The 21,262-nt window shown below is 31.8% G+C and overlaps 1 protein-coding gene across 2 annotated transcripts; it reads right to left on the bottom strand.

The window, feature by feature from the left end:
• Window positions 1-248: 248 nt before the first annotated feature.
• Window positions 249-10,209, bottom strand: LOC146900467 (long-chain-alcohol oxidase FAO4A-like). Of its 2 annotated transcripts, none has more exons than XM_085732633.1 (4): window positions 9,863-10,209; window positions 7,199-7,469; window positions 2,300-2,914; window positions 249-1,804 (listed from the first exon to the last, which is right to left on the bottom strand). In XM_085732633.1, exons 1-4 carry the CDS (start codon window positions 10,207-10,209, stop codon window positions 569-571), a joined length of 2,469 nt encoding a protein of 822 aa, XP_085588759.1. In that variant the 3' UTR covers window positions 249-568. The 2 variants fall into 2 exon arrangements, with proteins under 2 accessions (XP_085588759.1, XP_085588758.1); XM_085732632.1 differs by having other exon boundaries at window positions 249-1,830; window positions 2,326-2,914.
• Window positions 10,210-21,262: the final 11,053 nt, after the last annotated feature.

Raw genomic sequence — 21,262 nt, 5'->3', positions numbered from 1 at the left:
ATGGCCTAGTTGTAGATAACAGTTACAGATTGTATCAGCACTATATATATGAAAACATTCCAGCAAAAGGGATCATAGTTTTGACCCTATTTTCTCTGAGTTTAACAATTGAATCCTAGTAAGTGATGTATTTTGTGTCTTATATCTTATACTACAAGTAACCATAACAACTTTGAATTGGTCCAAGAGTATGTGTTATGTTGACAAGGCTTACCAGTTTATTCACAAGATTACAAAGCCAAAAAAAATAAAGACCACCACCAACATATATAAGAAAATTAACAATCCAAGCCACATGTCATTGTTGAAGCATCAACAACAGAAGTATATTATAGTAAGCAATTACATGTACATGCTCGGAAATCCTCTACAAGAGATCAAATGCATCCTCCAAAGAGAGCTCAAACATACGTCTGAGCTCTCTCGGATGAATTTCCTAACACTGATTATTTAGTAACCATAACAAAAATAACAAACTTTCCAACAATATGTGAACTAGACTGATGCTATTAGCTGGATACTTTTATTGTATAACACTTCCCTTAAAATTCTTGCAACTTGAATGCACTCATCTTTTCCTTTTAAGAACTTCAAGAACATGCTGTGCTGTGCAATATGCAATAGCCTGAACAGTGACCATTGGATTCACACCTAATGCTGTGGGAAATACACTTGTATCGGCCAGATAAAGACCCTCTACTTCCCATGTTTCCCCCGTTTGGTTCACAACCGATTCCTTCGGATTAGTACCCATACGACAGCTCCACATCTGATGTGCTGAGCATACTGGTGTCGATATGTCAGTTAACGGCATTGAACTTTCTTCCTTCACAAATTTCTCAAATTCATGATAGCTCACTTCCTTTACATTTAATCTTCTTCCCTTATTATTATGTGTTCCGATTTCTTCAGCTCCAGCTGCTGCCAGAATTCTCAGCACCTTCTCGATTCCTTTGTGTAAATTCTCTCTGTCTACATCTTTCATATGATAGCTTATACAGGTAGGTGAATCCACAGTTCCTGATCCTTGATCCCTAGCCAATGCAAATACATGAGCTGTTCTTGAAAACTTGCGCATTCGATCTTTTATATCCATTCCAGAACTCCACGGCATTAGAACTGAGAATAAACCTGGATGCAATGAAGGTGTTTGGATCACAGCACCATATCCAGTTTTGTCAAAGTCTGCGACAACTGTAGACATTGCTGTCATAATCCCTCCTTCATAGCTTTTTTTATGTCCCTCCGGCCACAACTCAATTGATGAAGGTGCATCAGGGAAGTATCCCCAAGCCATTGTCACTGGATGAAGATGCAAGTTTCTCCCTATGTTTTCATTTTTCAAACCACTTCTTTTGAGTAACGACGGAGTGCTTAGTGCTCCACAGGCTACAATTGTGACCTTAGACTCGACCACGCAAATGCCTTTTTTACCATTGTATTCAATTTCAAAAGCCACTCCTTTTGCTATGTTTCTATATCTTCCTTTCTTTTCTCTATACAAGACTTGTATCGCCTCGCAACTAGGAAGAATTGCACCATTACCTGATTTCACCAAGTCCACAAGCCATGTTTCTGATGTACTTTTCTTCTTTCCATCCTTGCATCCCAAGCAACACCAACCACAATAGTGATCTGGTGGAGCATTCCTAGGAATGTTACTAACATGATACCCCATTTCTTGACACCCTTTTCTTAGTATTGCATTATTAAACCCTTCCTCTTCAAACTCAGATTGGACTCCCATTTTCTCACACACAGCATCCATTGCTTCCTTATATAATTCACTTTCAAACAGTTCTAGCTCATGGCGATCGCACAGGGGCGGACCTGAGCAAGGCAGGGTGTGGCAATAGCCACACCAGCTCAGGTCCAATTGTTTTTAATTTCTTTTAGAACCTAGCCCAGCCCATCACTTTCCTTTTCTGATTTCTATCAGGCCCACGTTTCCTTTCTTTCTTCTTTTCTAACCGCACCACCTGTTTTCCTTCTGATTTCTCACATCAACACCACCAACCAACCATGAACCGTTACTCTCTCTCTCTCTCTCCTTCTCTCTCCTCTCTCAGCCCATTTCATCTCCTCTCCTCTTTTCAGGTCAGTTTTGAAATTACTATATTGAAATTGATAGTAGTAGTGAGAGTAATTGAATTAGAAAATTGAAATTGAATCATGATAATGAGAGTGATAGCAGTACTGAAATTGAAATTGATTTTAGTTTTAGGTTGGTTACTAAAATTAATTAAATTTAATATAATTTAATTATTCGACGGAATTTTTTTTGCCACAGTGATATTGCAAGTCCAGGTCCGCCCCTGCGATCGCACCACTCTTTGCATACATGGTTAGGGGTTTTGATGCTGGCTGACCAGTTTATTGCAGACCCTCCACCAACTGTGGAACCTGCTAGTACTAGTACAGACATATCATCGGTTGCAATCAAACCATTGGCGAGGTACATTTGATCCAAGGTTGGTCCTTCGAGAAGGGAAAGATTGTTCCTAGCAAAATAGCTTCCTTTCTCCAATACCAACACTTTATAACCACTTTTTGCTAGAACTCCCGCAACCACGCCACCTCCTGAGCTAGAACCAACAACCACTGCATCACATTGGATAACTAGAGAAGGAGATGAGATGGTAGAAGCTTTATTCGTTGGAGGAGTGACCGAGACAGGGAATCCAAATCGTCTTAGAGAATCTGAAATGATATCACGCGGATAGTTCAGATTGACTAGGCCTTTGTAAAGAGGTCCTAAAACCTTTTCATCATCATGATCACCGTCTTCTTTTTCTTGTCGTCCTTCTTTGTATGTTCTATGTAAAATTTTGTTCTTTCGCTGTGCTTTGAACTCTTGATCAGGTCCACTATATCCAAATGCCTTCCACGATGGGTTGTTTTTTTCTTCATCTACCTGAAAATGAAAGAGTTCTGGCATAATGAGTGCATTAATGTTATGGTTCTAATTTCCAAGCAATCAGAAAGACATACCAAATTTGAATACACAACACACATCCTGTAGGTACATAGATTTTGTGGTATTTTATTTGTGTCAATGTCATAGTAGCAGGTTTATCTAGCAAGAGTAGTCATCATGTTTTTTGCTTGCACACGTTATGGTTATAATTTCTTTTGACTTAATCCTTGCAAAGGGGGTTGTGAAGAAGATTTCCTTCTTAGACTTGGCTGGGTTTTGATGATAACAAACTCACATCACAAAAGAAGAAAAATCATGGAGGCTCAAGTTGAAGAATGAAGATAATGGGACTTAGGCTTCATAGTTATATTTTTGTAAGTATGGTCCTTATCTTTGATTTATCATTCTTAACTTATGGAACAACTTAGTTTGCTCAGAAAATAATTTCAAACATTTTTTCTAAGTTCTTATATGAAGCAATGCCTAAAGTTCTCTTGAAAATAAATCACACACTCACATTAATTTTTATTTATATGTGATTTTGCATGAAAATATTTTAGCATGAAAATATTTTGATTAGAAAAATTATGTAACTTTGGAAAATGACATAATCAATTATGCCTCAAATAATTTTTCTTATACGCATTATTCATTTGGCATAATGATTTATATTGCACTAAATTTGTTTCAACATGTTCTCTTTGAAAAAACCAAATCTTGCATTCTAATTGTAGAGCTTGTATATAAACATGATTTCATAATGACATTCTTTTTGGCAAAATTAAATACAAATGCCAACGGCCACTTTGTGCCAACAGCCACTACATGATTTTGTATTATTTTGCCAAAGGCTATACATGATATATAAATTAGTTCGCTTGCTGAACGTGTTTTGAACTAATATGGCTTTGAATTATTTCTCAACGGATATTTACTTGAAATTAACAACGGCCCTTTCTGTAAAAAGAATTGGCAACAACTATTTTTTGAAAAGTAGTATTGGTTCATAAACATCTTTTTAGCCTCTATAAATTCAATTGAGAATCAAAGCAATTGAACAAACAACAACTTTCATTATCTCAATTGACATTTTCAATATCACTTGCTTTCAAACTTTCATTCAAATTGTTTGGAAAATTTTGCTTACACTTTAACATTTATTAAAAAGTTTTCTGAGACTAAGTCCATTTGTTAGAGTGATATTGATAAAGATATACAACCATACATTTGTTATTCTTCAATTACTTTGTTGTAAAGTTCTTGCCATTGTTGGTGAGAATTATTGTTTAAGATAGTGGGGGTGCTATCTTGTGATTGTTGTAAAAGGTTCTTTGATTCGGGAAGATTCAAAGTCCACCAAAAGTGTTTGGTGTTTGTGTTGTAAATCAAGAAAGAGAGTTTCTTTCTTGTGTTTATGTTAGAAAGATTGTTAGGGGGTCTTGGGGTGAGATTGCTTGTAACAAAGATTCTAACATAGTGAATTCCTTCGCGGGGTGTGAAGGGAGTGGACTGACCCTAAGGTTTAGAGGGGAACCACTATAATTCTCTTGTGTTTTTTTCTTCTTCCCTAACTCTTTTATTTTTCCGCATTCATACCTTCATATTTAGTTTCCGGAAAAATTATCAAGAACACTAATCTCTGAAAAATTTACCAATATTCCTAGAAACCTAATTCACCCCCCTCTTAGGTTACAATCTGAACTTACAGGGGTAGCAGTCCAAAAGACTTGACCTTATTTATTGTGGATCCTAGCCAAATTTGGTATTTCACTGAAAATAGGCTTTTGGTAATTTTGGGTCATTCTAAAACTATGAAAGAATTGTATACATTTACATTGTGAACAAATTACAATTTTCGACATTTGTGATTTTATAAATAGTTTTGGTTAAAATCAAATTATTTTTTATATATTATCTTTTAGGTCTAATAGTAATTTTGATCCTCTTATTTTCATTGTTTTACAAAATTGGTCCTACTATTTTCAAATTTGTTAGTTTTGGTCCCTCCATCAAATGTTTGATTTAAAATATGATGATTTGACATGTTTTAAATGAAATTTTTAAAAGAATTTTTTTACAATTTCATCCACATTTTTCATCGACATTGATCTTTTTTCAACAACAAATCATATACCATATTATTTAAAACATATCACATAAATACCTTTTAGTTAAAAAACATGATTAAAGGACAAAAGTTATTATATTTTTAAATAGGGGACCAAATTCACAAAATGATGAAAATATATGGACCAACATTGCAATATGTATCTTTTAAAATCTTCATGCATAAAAATAAATGCATGTGAAGAGGATGGCTAAGCAAGGAGTGTGTACAATTTTTGGGTGGAGATTTTAGACCGATTTTGCCAGTCATTAGAAAAGGATCAAGGCTTGATATTATGAAGGCAACCATTAATTCTTCTACCCTTTGGCATAGTTGCAAGGTATTAATGCTAACAAAAAACACGAGGTTAACTGGTGATGGCTCAAGTCAAAGTGCAATTGAGATAAAGGAATTTGCAGATTGGATTTTGAAGATTGGAGATGGTGAGATGAAAATAGATCAAGATGGAGAGTGTCGCTTGGAAATACCTCCGGATTTGTGCATTTCTCAATGTGAAAATCATTTAAATGCATTGGTTGACTTTGTTTATCCAAATATTGTTAAGAACATTGACACACAAGGGTTGTTTGAGGAGAAAGCAATTCTTGCCCCAACTCTTGATTGTGCTGAGAAAGTCAATGACTATGTGTTGTCATTCATAGAAGGTGAAGAAAAGATATATCTAAGTTCTGACACCCCTTGCAAATCTGATGATGATTATGAAATTCAAGGTGATTGGTTTACTTCCGAGTTTCTAAATTATATCACAAGTTCTGGAATACCAAACAATCGATTAATCCTAAAGGTTGGTGTTCCTATCATGTTATTAAGAAACATTGATCAAGCAAGCGGTTTATGTAATGGAACACGCTTGCAAGATCATCTTGGTAAAAATATAATTACTGCCACCATCATAACGAGAAAGAGTATAGGTCAAAAGGTGATGATACCAAGGATGGACTTGGTTCCTTCGGACTCGGGACTGCCATTCAAATTCACAAGGCAATTTCCGATCTCTTTATGTTTTTCTATGACAATCAATAAAAGTCAAGGACAATCGCTTTTAAAGGTTGGTTTATACCTACCTCGACCTGTATTCACTCACGACCAATTATATGGGGTTGTGTCAAGAGTTACCACTAAAAAAAGGCTAAAAATGTTAATTATGGACGAAGATGGTCAAATATGCACGTCAACTATCAATGTCGTTTATAAAGAAGTTTTTGAAAATCTATAGAATATAACCATACAAGGTACATTATAATCACCTTTACTGTTATATATATATACTTATTTATCTTAATCCTTACTATTTGATATAATATATACATTGTTTATTGTAGTGACTTATTGGGCTATCAAGACAATCTCAATCTTTGTTCTGAAGGATTTTATGAAATATATAATATTGTAATAAAGGAATATGTTGGTTTGTTATAACTTTATCTACAGAACATGAGCATACAAGTACATTATAAGTTATTGTTAAATATATACGTATTTAACATAAGTATTACTATTTGATATAATATGTAAATTCTTTTTTGCAGTGATTTATTGGGCTATCTCTCAAACTTTGTTCAGTAGGACTTTTTGAAATATTTCTATATTGTACTAATTAGAATATGTTGGTTTGTTATAATGTTTATATGTTGTGTTAAATGAAAAGCATATCCTTATTAATGCGTTGGTTGACCATGTTTTATATAATATTGTGATTATTTCTTAAATATTTGGGAACTATTATTATGACTTATTAAAAATCAATATCAAATGATCTACATAACGATGTCAGCTAGCCTGTGCGTCCGCACGGGTCTCTGACTAGTAAAAATAAATGAGTAAACAGGTAATTATCTTCAGAAATTGTAAATTTCGTCAATTACCCACAAAACTTTAATTATTCCTCTGAAATTGCACAACGTTATCAATTTACCCCCTTCGTCAAATTCTTTTGTTAGTCAACATGACGTTTTGCAAATACCCCCCCTGAAGTTTTGCACTTATGTGCAAAATGCCCGATGAACTTGAAAATTTATATATTTTTTTCTTATACTTGACTGAAAAATATTAAAGCAAACAATTAACGGTTAACTTTAGTGAAAGAAACAGAAAACATTAAATGCATATATGCTTATAGTATAGTTAAGCTGTGAAAAGTTGGTATAATTTACCTGAGTAAAGAAGACGAGGAGGGTAAGAAGCTTTATGGTTCTGAACAACATTCTAAGAGGACGATGGTAACTTACAGACCAAGACAACATCACTTTTTGGCGTTTCTCTGGTGACAACTGAGGATAGCTATGAAAAAATGGGAATTTTGTTGAGATACTTGCAATACCACACAAAATCAATGTACCAAACCATGTAGATAGTAGCCATAATGTCGACTTCAATAACCATGTACTTGGATGTTTCGGTTTCTCACTCACCAAATTTTGCAACCTTCAAATTCAAGCAAAAAAAATAACCACACGCATCAGTAATACTAATTTATTTAAGGCTATAATTGTACTACAATGATTAACATAAACATGTCAGTACTTTTTTATATTTGCATTAAATATGAGAATAATATTGAGGCTTTTTTTTTTTTGGTGTAAAAAATAATATAGAGGCTTTAATTGTAGTTGTTGCTTACTTATTCAGTTTCATATTTTTGTAAACAGATTTAAAAGTTATATTTTGCTAACTCGTACTTAGGGTCCTTGAAATGTAATGGGTGTGCATTAAGGTATTCATTGGTGCATGCACCGGCAAATCTTGAGTTTTTTTTTTTGGAGGTGTTAAATATCCATGATATATATATATCAAACAGTTTTAAAAAAGATTTAAAAGTTATATTTTGCTAACTCGTACTTAGGGTCCTTGAAATGTAATGGGTGTGCATTAAGGTATTCATTGGTGCATGCACCGGCAAATCTTGAGTTTTTTTTTTTTGGAGGTGTTAAATATCCATGATATATATATATCAAACAGTTTTAAAAAATTTGCAAAATTATCAATAGGGTAGTGGTTCATTTGCTTGAAAACAACATGGGAATGGCAGTTCAAGTTCCGACAATTATGTGAAATAATATGTCCAAAGAGATTTATCACTGAGTGTAGGCCTTTTAAACTCGCTATGCAATTAATCTATAAATGGGTGGTTGAGCATGCAATTTTTTTTCTTCACATGGGGTTGGATTGCCTTTCAAATTGACTATGTAAATCATTTCATAAACACAGACAATAATTTTATTGATATGAAGGATATAATTGGAAACAAAGATAAACTATAAATATACTATTTTGAAACAAAATAAAAATACTAAAACCAGCAATCTCATTTTAAGATATAGATCAACTTGCTATAAGGCCAATAAGGTAAATCAGTTTTCAACCATCATCAATATCAACAATTACAAGAATAGTGTTGTATGTTTGGATGGACTCTATGTAATTGGTGCCGTCGCAATTTTATAAAAACTCTGAAGTATAACTTTTGTCAAAATTATGTTAACTTATCATAATTCTAACAACCTCAACACCAATCCAAACATACCGGATATATATTTTCCATTATTTTTATTTTAGGAAGGTTAGAGATACTCTTTTAAACACTCTCTTTAATGAGTTGAGATCCTCTCCATTTCCTACCATAAATGGCAAAGTCCATTAATATAGTTTTGGTATTTGAACTTCTCTCTAACACTCACTCTTTTATTGTAGGAAATGAATAGGATTTTAACTCCTCTCTAACGGTCACTCTTTTATTGGATGAAATCTAATGGTCACTTTTTTATTGGATGAAATTAATATATGTCCCACTACTTTAAGTGAAATTCATTTCTAAAATGTGAGACCCACCTTAATTTAAACCAATAAAAAAGTAGGGATTTGAGAGAGTGTTGAAATGAGAATGTTGCTGACACTCCTTTTCTTTTTCAAGTAACAAAGAGAATGAACGAGGATCTGATGCAGAGAAACACTTGTGTGGACCTGGACCAAGAATTTTGGTTTGGTCACACACACAAGATTTTCTCCTTCTCTCTCTTCTCTTCTCTCTTCTACATTTTCTCTCTCTTCCCTCTTCTCTATTCTCTCTTTGTGTATGACCAAACCAAAATTCTTGGTCTTGGTCCACACAAGATTTTCTCTCTGATGCAAAGGGAATTAATAACTTTATTTATTTTTTAAAAAAGTTCCAATCTTAAACTTCATGGAAGTACAACCTGAAGATAAAGTGCTTTTCAGCAAGAAATAACTTTTTGATCATTCCATGAAAGGTTTTGACCATTAAATAAGGAAAGTTAATTAAAAAAATAAAAGGTAGTGTATTTAATATAAGGGAAATGTTAACTTGTGCCCTCAAGGCACAAGTTAAAAAACCAAAGATAGAAATATTTTGTTGGAAATTGTGCATTCAACATTCTAGAAATTTAAAATCTTATCTTTTCAAGACATAATTTATGATTTAATTCCATTTTTAGTTTCTTAACTTGTGCCCTTATGGCAGAAGTTAACACTACCCTTAATATAATACTCTCTGCATTCCTTTTCTTTTGATGTTTTAGAACTTCAACTATATTCCAAAACTTTTGATGTTTTAGTGAATTTATTATTGTTTTATCAAGTTTACCCTTGTTGGAAAACACAATAAACTATTAAAGTAGTTGTGACCTTTGGTTTATCACATGTGAATTTAATGATAAATAAGGACATTTAAGTAAAACACACACATGTTTATATACTTTAATTACTCCTTAAAACTTGTGTCAAGAGCTAAAACATCAAAAGAAAAGGAATGGAGAGAGTAATAAAAAATAACAAAAAAAAAATCAGAGAGAGAGAATAACAATAGTCCTACACGTTCAGGGGTGCCAGCCATGGAAGCTGAAGTACGGTAGAAATTGTTGACAGATTCATCAGCAACATTGTTGTCTTTGATGGAAGGTAACATGGTATCACAAAGAGCAACCAGTGATTTCATTTGTCTAGGAGAAAAAGAGTTTCTAAGAGGTGGTAACAATTTTTGGTGTTTAATTTCACTCTCTTCAATGTTGTTATCATGACCAATATCTAAAAGAAGACTCTTTGTATCAAACCCACCAAGCTCAACAACAGTATGAACTTTTGCTTCGTTCATTCCCAACCCCAACCAACTACCACTTCTACTATTGCTTTCTCTATTGGTGTTCTCCATGCTTGACTTTTATTTCTCTTTTAGATTGCCCCAAAGCTAGCTATTTATATAAGTGTTGATGAAAATTTTAATGTTTAGTCATAGATCACTACATACAAATTATAGCATATCATCAATAACAAAGAAAGAACAAGAGATTGTGTACCTTTGAATTAGGTTGATGAGGATAACCGTAGACAACGCCGACAACTATGAGAGGGGTGACTACCCTCATTCCGTCTAGCTCTAGTTTTTTTTCACCAATATTCAGAATAATTAACCGTCTAATGGGATGACGTTTAAATAGCTAAACGGTTGAGGGCAGGGACCTCTCATTGGGCTTATCTAAATGGTCCAACCCATCACGGTCCATTTAGTTACAAAAGCCCAATCACTCAAATTCATCATATAATTAGTGCTTAACACAATAGACCATAATTTATATTATGACACCGACTTATAATAATTGATTATTGTCAATCCATAATTGATTAATTAAATAATTAATCCAACAATCTCCCACTTGGATGACAATACTCAATTACTGAAAGAATAAAAAATTCACTTGTCATAAAGAATTTCAAATTTAAAATTACATGTATGGTCAAAGCACTAATCATTCAAAAGAGAAGTAAGCTTTAATGCTGCAGAAATTGAATTCGATAGGGAAAACAAATCATACAGATCAAAGACTCACTTTTCTAACAAATGATGAATCTATAGTGACACGTTTGAATTAAAAAGAATATGTCACTAAAGAATAGCCCAAGCATTTTAAAAAATTCTGTAACAAACTCCCACTAACCCAAAATAACATAGACTTAATCAAATCATTATGAGTTATAATACTCATATATATAAGTCTGTGGTTAGTGGTTCTGCCAATGAGTTTTCAATATTACAGAAGTCATATATCCACATAGGTACACGAATAGTAATTACTTATAGGGATAGCCTATTAAGAGAGTGTAATTACATAAAGTCAAAATCAATAAATGTTCTATGACATTCAATTAATCCAAGTTTTAGCAAAAACGTGACTATGAAAATCCATAAAAACAAAATAGGAAATTCATGAATCCCCAAATTCGATTAACATAGTCACTTAGTTTGAAGAAAAAGGATGTGGATTAATGTGGCCACTAGAATGTCAATAACAAAAGAACATTTATGATTATCTCAAATTATAAGTACCACAAAAACACAATATCATACTCGATAGGAGTATTGATATTATACATTGTACTTACTATTGATGACCTCATAAAATGTGGAATGTTGGTAAAACAGAAGCACAATATATATTTGCATGCCAAGAAGTTATTGTGCATATTTCAACAAAATTGACTTAAGCATCCAATTATGATGCTCATTGAGATCGATAGAATTTTAACATATATCTCAATGTAATAGAATGAGACTAAAGTTTAAAGTCTCTTAAGCTATGCCATATTTTATAGTGTGCACAAGAGTATATGGCGATAACGACAATAATATTGTGTACACATTTCTCTTGATCTCACACACACACACACACACACACACACATATATATATATATATATATATATATATATATATATATATATATAAACAAGAGTGAGATTTCTCATTTGAGCTCATAATATATAATATTGTGTACACACTCCCACTGATCCCACATATATATAAACAAGAGTAAGTGGGATTCTCATTAGTGATCACTGATACAAAATATTATAATAATGTAATATTCAACAGTGGGATACTCAATTACTAGTGCAAGATCATCAACATAAGTGGTTATCTAATTTTAGCCAATAGAGTTTCATGAACTCAACCACATATTTTGCACATGAGCATAGCAGAATTATTAACACAAGTGGTAACTCAAAGATAATATGAAACCCCATAAATACATATTTTATCAATGGCAGATATTATCAAGAATTGGGTTTCGTAGTTAACCACATATTCTGCATTTACAATTAAGGAGATCGTAAATTTTCATTTAAGAATTTTATAACACAAGATCTCCTTTTCACAATTAAAATTCCAAAGAATTTTGTAAATATAGTAACCTCTATATGACAGAATATGATGATTATATAAAAGGTTTATCATCATATGAGTGAGATGAGTCTCTATTATTATAAAATAGGATATGAGACTCTATTCACAATTTTAATAACTCACTCAAAACTCAAATGCTACAATTTATACTTACACAAATTTGAGAAACAATTAAGTTACAAGCAGCGGAAATACACAAGACTTATATTTTATTATTATTGAGGATATGAGACAAAATAGTCATAAGCTTCCATAAGTATTAAAGAATAGCAATAGCATAACTAATATCCTCAATATAAGTCTCTACAAAAATTTCATATCTAAAATATGAAAAACAAATAAATATATTTGTTTATGAGATATAGTTAGTTGACAAGTAGAATTTTTCTCACTTGTTGAAGAATGATATTTTCTCCACTTGGTGGAGAATGATAGTTAAACTATCTTACCCACAAAAGGATAATTATGTTAAGTAATGTCATATCGATAGGGTATGTCCATCACGTTACACAATACATAGCAACGATTCTCCCACTTGATAGAGAATGGACAATGATAGTTGAATTAAAAAGTTTGAAAGATATTTTAAAAAATTATTCAACTATTTCTCTATCACAAAATGATATGTTAAGTAAAGTCACACCGATAGGGTATGTCCGTCACTCACATAACAAAGGGATAGTAGCAATCCGATATATTTATATATATAAAAAATCACATTTAGGTAGAAATTTAAATCAAAATGTAATAATATTGGATTGCAAAATTTATACAATTTTCTACATGTCTTTTAACAAAGTAACTTACTTATATTAATCTCATTCAAGGATCTTAACGATAATAAGTAAGAACTATATCATCACAATGTACCATTCTTATGTCTTACAAAATTTAAACATTGATAGAGTATTCTAATTATAATTGACATAAGTATAAACATTTTAGGTACATTGAATAATAACAATTATATTAATAACAACACACCGATAGGGTATGACTGTTACCAATATAATGCTAATCTGTTTAACAAAATTTGCATAATTGTACCCACGATAGGTGAGATTACAATTATACAAATAAATAATGTTTATGCTTAAGAGAATATGATACAATAATATCATGCATAAACAATTATACTTAAATTTACTCAACTTCGGTCATATTCAAATGATAGAAAAATGTGCTTAACAATATTTTAAATTAGCACATCATAAATATGACTTTATAACTTCTTTTATATGAAGTAGTACAATAACAAAAGTTGTTTGTTAGAAATGAAGTGTGTCAAATAATTTTCTAATTTATCCAGAAAAGAATTCTTAGAATAAAATTTTTCAATACTCCCACTATAAATTAGAAAAACACAAATACAAAATGGAGCATTATAGTAAGAAAATAGTATATAACAACAGAGTTCTGTTTAGAATATTCTGAAAAAGGATTTCACTTCTATATAGGATATCATAATTGCACAACAAAAGAGAAGAAGAACTAAATTTCTTCATATGTGCAATAATAAGCAATAAGTCACAAGAGGATAAAATAATTAAATAACAACTTACCTCGCAGAGTGTGACATTCATCCTTATACTTAGAGCCACTGAATTTTGATGACTTAACGAGAATATCTTATAATATAGTCATCTCAAAAAATATTCATCAATAGAGAATAAACAATTATAAATAAGCATATGTGAGACTCTAATTATAAATCAATATGATTTATATAAGAATTCAGATGTAAGGATGATACATATTTCAAAAATTGCCTCAATTCTTAATAAGTTGTTTTGATAATAGTTAACAGATAAACAACAGGAGGCTTACAAATTTTAATTCATCGTTGTAATTTTAGCATAAAAAAAAAATGCAACAGTGCATTATTTACTATATACAAAAATACATAGTTTAACATAATTGTGATCCAAATATTTAATTGCGACAAGACACACTAATAGTATTTATCACAAAATTTGGAGCAATAAATTACGGGTCTAGATTAGAGAGTATAGCAGAAAGCATAATGTATATTAAAGAGAAATATGTCAATATTATATTCAATTAATATAAATGACATATATATACAACTCACTATACTCATTTTGAAAACAAAATATTATGAGGACCCTTCAAAACAATTTGTGACAAGAATCAAAGACAAGTGTCTTAGTTTAAATATGTCGCCAAAAGAATGATCAATTAGTGAACTTTGGATCTTTATGCTAAGACAATATGAATTCAAGAATATCTTACATTAGAATATTTATAATGCCAAGAATATTTAAAATCGTAAAATATAAATTAATTATACTTGGCATTAAAATTAACAAAATTGAGCCTTCTATAAATTCACAATAGTAAATATAAGAGAAAATTTTCAAAAACAGTTTAAGCTCAAATATTGAGAATACATGATTTGAAATAAAGTATTCTCAATTTAATCGATATATGATCTTTTCAAGATTTGACAAAATTTTGAAATCCATGCATCAAAAAATACAATATCAACAATTCTCAAAAATATATTAGTTTATGCAAGATATTTGAGACAAGAATATAAGACTGAGTCTAAAGATTCTTCACAATACTAACACTTTAAAAGAATAATTTACATAAGTGTTATATTTTAGACTCAATTCTAAAGAATGCATGATTTAAAAGAACATATGATTCTCATATTAGTATACATCAAATATTTAGATATCTCATAAACTAATTTAAATCCCAATTTTTATGAGTACAAAATAAATCAAATCTTCTTACGAATATTTTGGGTGGAAGTAAAAATTATATTTATATCCTAAAATAATATAATATTTACTAGTTAATTAGGGATGTAAAATTCCTTATTGACACATCAATCCCAAGTTTGAGAGGGTAAAATTTCTCAAAAATGTCAATCAAAAATAAGGAATATTCATGAAATTTTCATACAACCAAAATGTGAGAATATAATTTAATTATCCCCAAATAATATCATATAAAATATTTATAAGTGTCAAATGAAGGTGCCAAAATTATAAGAATAGTAAACAACTTATTTGGCATTTAAGGCATATAAAGTTTGGAACTTAAAATGGCACGCGCTCACACGTCTGGGTTTTCCACAAAGTTTTTTTTTTTATTATTTTTTTTTTATTTAGTGCGCGCGTGTTGCCACGCGCCGGTCTTTCTTCTTCGCCCGTTTGGGCTGAATTCGGGTCGAAACGACCCGCGAATTGACCCGTCCTATCCTTGCTCAATATTCAACGAAATTCATCAATCTTTACATCGATTTGAACGAAATTGGGAGAAGGGAAGAACCCATGTATCGTTTTTGAGGAATATCGACTTAACAACAGATCTAAGAAAAAATAGGGTTTATCCAAAATACAAAATAGGGACTGATTTCTCATAGAAAATTGAATTGCTTATTTCTCACGATCGATTTAATAGAAATCGATATGCTAAAACATGTTTGCGAATTCAGTTCCATACTACTATATGCTATAATCATGCAGAAATACATTTGATAAAATTAATACAAAGCAACATCAGTTTCCTGCAATTGATTTTGCAATTGACTTTTGTACGATAAACCTTATAAAATTGATCTAACAAGGATATAGTTTATTGAATTTTAAGAGTAGCCACATGCAAAAGGATTAAAACAAACACGACATGGAGAGAATAAGCAGAAATAATTTACTGCATCGGTACATAATCCATTGATTCATAAATATTCATATGATAGAATGATAGCCATAAAATGTATCTAATTGGCTCTGATACCAATTGATGAAAATTTTAATGTTTAGTCATAGATCACTACATACAAATTATAGCATATCATCAATAACAAAGAAAGAACAAGAGATTGTGTACCTTTGAATTAGGTTGATGAGGATAACCGTAGACAACGCCGACAACTATGAGAGGGGTGACTACCCTCATTCCGTCTAGCTCTAGTTTTTTTTCACCAATATTCAGAATAATTAACCGTCTAATGGGATGACGTTTAAATAGCTAAACGGTTGAGGGCAGGGACCTCTCATTGGGCTTATCTAAATGGTCCAACCCATCACGGTCCATTTAGTTACAAAAGCCCAATCACTCAAATTCATCATATAATTAGTGCTTAACACAATAGACCATAATTTATATTATGACACCGACTTATAATAATTGATTATTGTCAATCCATAATTGATTAATTAAATAATTAATCCAACAAGTGTCCCCTCCGCCGAACTCTTGCATAAAGATTGATATCTGGTATATACCTGATGTATCTTGATTGTAATATAGACCAGATACACAAGTTATTTAATAAATTTTAAAAAATATCTTTTCTATGATACTTAAGACCAAAGAAAGTACTATATATCAATAGTTTGCGAGAATATTTGTTGAATGATGTGTTGTCACATCAATTAATTATAGTATATGATTATTTTTTGAAGCAATTATTATAGTATATGACAAATCATGTATTTTTTACTTATCAAATGATATCACAACACATAATTAAATGTATATGTAAAACTTTTATTTTTGAGAGGATATGTGTAAAACTTTTGTACACTGTATAAATTAGACTCTAGTATAAATGAATGACTTAAAAAAATTTCTTGTGTTGATCCTCAACAAAAGTTGCAGACATCATTGCAGTCGACTTCAATAATAATTAAAAAAATTCAACTTAAGAAAATCTAAATATATGGATTAATTGTTAAAGATGTAAAATAAACAACATATTTTAACTTTGAGATTTTTCTCATTTTTGACCATATAATATACATGAAGTCTAAAAGAGCAACCTAGAGGTTAAATTTTTCTATGAATTTTTCCATGCATGTTTAAGACGTTAAAATATGGTTTTACACAAAAAAGAATTGTTTGAATAGAGTCGAATTAGTTATGAATTTTTAAAGCGCCAAAAACTCAAAAAACAAAGCAACATAAATCTTGACATAGAAATCGAATTTTGAGTTGATTGTTTGCAGACACATCTATAAAAACACATAAAAAGGATCTGAAAAGTTTCATAGCATTTATAAGACGTTTCTATTTATTTTTATTTTTCAACCAAAAAGTGTTAAATTGCAATTTAGTTCCGAGTAAGAGTGTACTCACGGGTCAAATTTCGTTATCTAATTTTGTAGACATATTTAAAACATCACAAGAACCTTCATCGTGAAAGTTTTTTGTTTTTAAACAAGAGACAAATTAATTATAAATTGTTTAACAAATTCATAATTATGAGAAATAAAAATTCATAATTAATTCATCTCTAGTCGGAAAAATTTAATTTTTAGTGTAAAGCCATATTTGAACGTCCTAAAGACGCATTGTAAAAATCATGAAAAATTTCAACCTCTAAGTTACTTTTTTGGACTACACGTATATTATAGGGTAAAAAATGATAAGGATCTCAAATTACAAGGTTAAAATATGCGTTTTTTATTTTACAAGGTCATTTTTTCAGACGTCATGTATATTATATAGCCAATTTGAACAATTAAACCTAAATATATATTTTAATTTTTAAGTACTATTTTTTTAAATGTTTAGACAATAAGTATTTAAAAATTATTTCCTAAAAAAGTATTTTAAAATTATATAATATATATTAATTAGTTATATCGTATTTTCATACTAATTTCTAAAACACTATATTCTTCATAAATACTCTATCTGTTCCTTTTTAAGTGTCGTTTAACTTCGGATTTGACATTTCTATTTAACTGTCGTTTTAGTATATTAAAAGTACGATTTGTCAATTATACTCTTTGTCAATTACTCTTATCTTTTTCAATAAAACTAATTAATGATATATATTTGAAAAACTAAAGTTTGTTTTTTTAAACAAAGTTTTTTTTTTTAAAAAGTTTGTTTCTTGTTATCTTCAAATTTAAACAAAATTTTGTTATCTATACTATATATAAAGAAAATAACATGTTTCAGCTTATTCGGGCTGACCTTTTCTCTTACCGAAATTACCCCCAACTTTCAATATAAATAGTACATATAACAAATAGATAAGAGTACATTCAAACATTGAAATAGAAGTGTAAAAAACACAACATTGCTATTGCTCGCGAGGGATTTTGTCCCAAAAGGATCACGAACACGTTACAACCATATAATTTTCCAAGGAGAGGAAAAGATGAATTCATGGAAAAATTGATCCATCTCTCGAGATTTGCTTCTCAAATATTGGAAGGAGATTGGTTCATCAACACACTAAGCTCCACTGCAAACAAATTTTTCTATATCCACAAATTAAACTAATTCCTATAGTGTGAATTTGGAATTTTTTCCTTTTATGGGTTTCATATGATTTTTTTTCATTCTGGAATGCTATGTTTGATGACATCTTGTCATTACGTAATTTTATATGTATTTTAGCACAAAAATGGAGTTCACAAGGAGACTTATGCAGCAAAAGAGCAGAAAAACTGAAGAAAATACAAAGAAAGAAAACGTGTCACGATTTATCAGAAACGTGACACGATTTAAGAGCTTCAGAAAGGTTTGGTTCGACATTATGAAAACGTGTCACGATTGGTAAAACGTGACACGATTTGGTGAAGCCCTAATTCAGTTTCTTGCTCCAGAAGGTAAAAACGTGTCACGATTCACTTAAAACGTGACACGATTTGGGCGATTTTCTGTGCCTATTTATGCTGAAGTCTATTCCAAAAACAAGGGTTACGAATTCTAGAGAGCCAAGTGCGATTTTGCAACTGCAAGGAAGACCAGGAGGACGATTTCTTCATCTTCCAACCACTTTGTGTATGTTTTATTACCTCTAATGATTATGTTATTTGTAAACACTATTATGAGTAGCTAAATCCATTAGAGGTTAGGTCTGAGATGATTCGTTGTAACCCTAATTGAGATATTATGTTGTGAAACTCTATTTATTGTGAATGATATTCTAGTCTTTATTCAATTCAATTGTTCTTAATGCTTTTTATATCCTGATCAAATATAAATATGATTTTGTGAGAATGAATGACTACTGACCATAGCTTTCTACTTAGACCTATTGAATTGTTCTAATAAACATGGTTAGTCTAGGAATGGATAATCGTTTATTAGTGATATTAGGTTAACGTGCTTTAAACCTTCAAAGATTATTAGACCACCTAAGGGATTAGGGGCTGCAGTTTAAGAAGAGGGTCCTAACTCAAGGGATTGATTAGGACTATTTTGTTAACTATCGTGGGATTAGAAGATCATTCATACGAATAGGTGCAACATAACAATTAGGGGAACATAGATGATTCGAAAGACCTAAACTCATCTCTCTCTTATTCTTGAAAACCAATTTATTTTTAGCAATTACTTTTATGCAATCAAACCAATCTACTGCCTAGTGGCAAATCAAAATAACCTTTATACATCCTAAAATACAACGTAGTTGAATTATTGAGATTAAAAACAGTCCTCGTGGGATCGATATTTTTACTACTTCGATAGTATTTGGTGCACTTGCCAGAGATCTATCAAGTTTTTGGCGCCGTTGCCGGGGACTGTTGAATTATTTCAACAAGGCAATTACGTTATAATTTAGGGTTTTTGCAATTTACTTTTCTGTTTTTTTTTATTTTTATTTTTCTGTTTTCATATTCACTTGATTATTTTGCGTTGTGTAGTGCTACTAAGGTATTTTGCTGTTTATGCGAGGTAAACAGAGCTCTGACGACCTAGAGTACGATCCGGAAATTGAAAGGACTGCTAGAGCACTTCGGAAAGCTGTCCGGTCGCAAAGGTTAGCTCAGTCCGTTCCACCGGGTGTTCGAGAACAAGTACCGGAGCAATTCTCAAGTGAATCTGAAACAATCTCTTCTCCTAAATCTGCAACTATGGAAGGGGAAGGAGTTGTACCACCAAGACCTAAGCTTGGAGACTACGGGTTAGCCACTCATCGCGGTCAACTGACCCACACTTTTCAACCAGCTAACCCCGTAGCTTTCGACATCAAGACAACTGTCCTCAACGGTTTGAGGGACAAGCAATTCGATGGGACTGAAGCTATGAGTCCTCATGAACATTTGAGCCGCTTTGCTGAAACCTGCGAGTTTTGTGTGCAACCAGCCACCGTAACTGAAGCACAAAAGAAGCTAAGGCTGTTTCCCTTCACCTTGACGGGAAGAGCAAAAGATTGGTTGCTAACAATTCCAAACGGGACTGTCCAAACATGGGAAGAGTTAGAGCTGAAGTTCTTGGAGAAGTATTTCCCTATGTCTAAGTATTGGGAAAAGAAGATGGAGATCTCTAACTTCAAGCAAGGAGAAGGTGAATCATTGTATGATGCTTGGGAGCGATTCAACTTGCTTCTTAAGAGATGCCCTAATCATGAGTTCACCGAGAAGCAATACCTCCAAATCTTCACTGAGGGGGTAACACCAAACACTAGAATGTTCTTAGATGCTTCCGCGGGAGGTAGTCTCAAGAGCAAAACTGATCATGAAGTCCAAGCTTTGATAGAAAACATGGCTGGAAATGAGTATCGTGCTGAAGCTAAGAAGAAGGAAAGAGGAGTGTTTGGGGTGAGTGAACAAACTGCTATCCTTGCTAACCAAGCAGCTATGAACAAACAAATTGAAGCTCTAACTAAGGAGTTTCAAGGGTTCACTTTGGCTCATAAACAACAACAAGTAGCTGCAATAAAGTGCGACTTATGTGGTGAAGAACATCCCAACGGTGAATGCGTTCCGGAAGGATCAAGTGAAGAAGCTAACTTCATGGGAGGTTATCAAAGGCAGAATCAATACTACAATTCAGGCATTAATAAGCATCCAAATCTAAGCTACTCAAATAACAATGCTTTGAATTCTCAAATGCTTACTCCTCCTCAACAACAACAAAGGAAGCCATCAGCTCTTGAAGAAACTATGATGAACTTCATGAAGATGACTCAAGGCAACTTTGAAGAGATGAAGAAGAGTCAAGAAGCTGAAAGAAAGAACAATGAAGCTTCTAGGAAGATGCTTGAAACTCAACTGGGGCAATTAGCTAAGCAATTGGCTGA

Source organism: Medicago sativa, chromosome 8 (genome assembly GCF_051527215.1).
Source record: "Medicago sativa cultivar Bolivia chromosome 8, Bolivia_mono, whole genome shotgun sequence".
Lineage (NCBI taxonomy): Eukaryota > Viridiplantae > Streptophyta > Magnoliopsida > Fabales > Fabaceae > Medicago > Medicago sativa.
Note: the sequence above shows the minus strand (reverse complement) of the source record. Positions and strands in the feature narration are given on the sequence as shown.

Coding starts and splice junctions, on each gene's coding strand:
- LOC146900467 (XM_085732633.1), bottom strand. CDS start 10,209: ATGGAGAACACCAATAGAGAAAGCAATAGTAGAAGTGGTAGTTGGTTG. Junction 7,470..9,862: donor CCTGAACGTGTAGGACTATT/GTTATTCTCTCT, acceptor TTGAATTTGAAG/GTTGCAAAATTTGGTGAGTG. Junction 2,915..7,198: donor TCCTCGTCTTCTTTACTCAG/GTAAATTATACC, acceptor TTTCATTTTCAG/GTAGATGAAGAAAAAAACAA.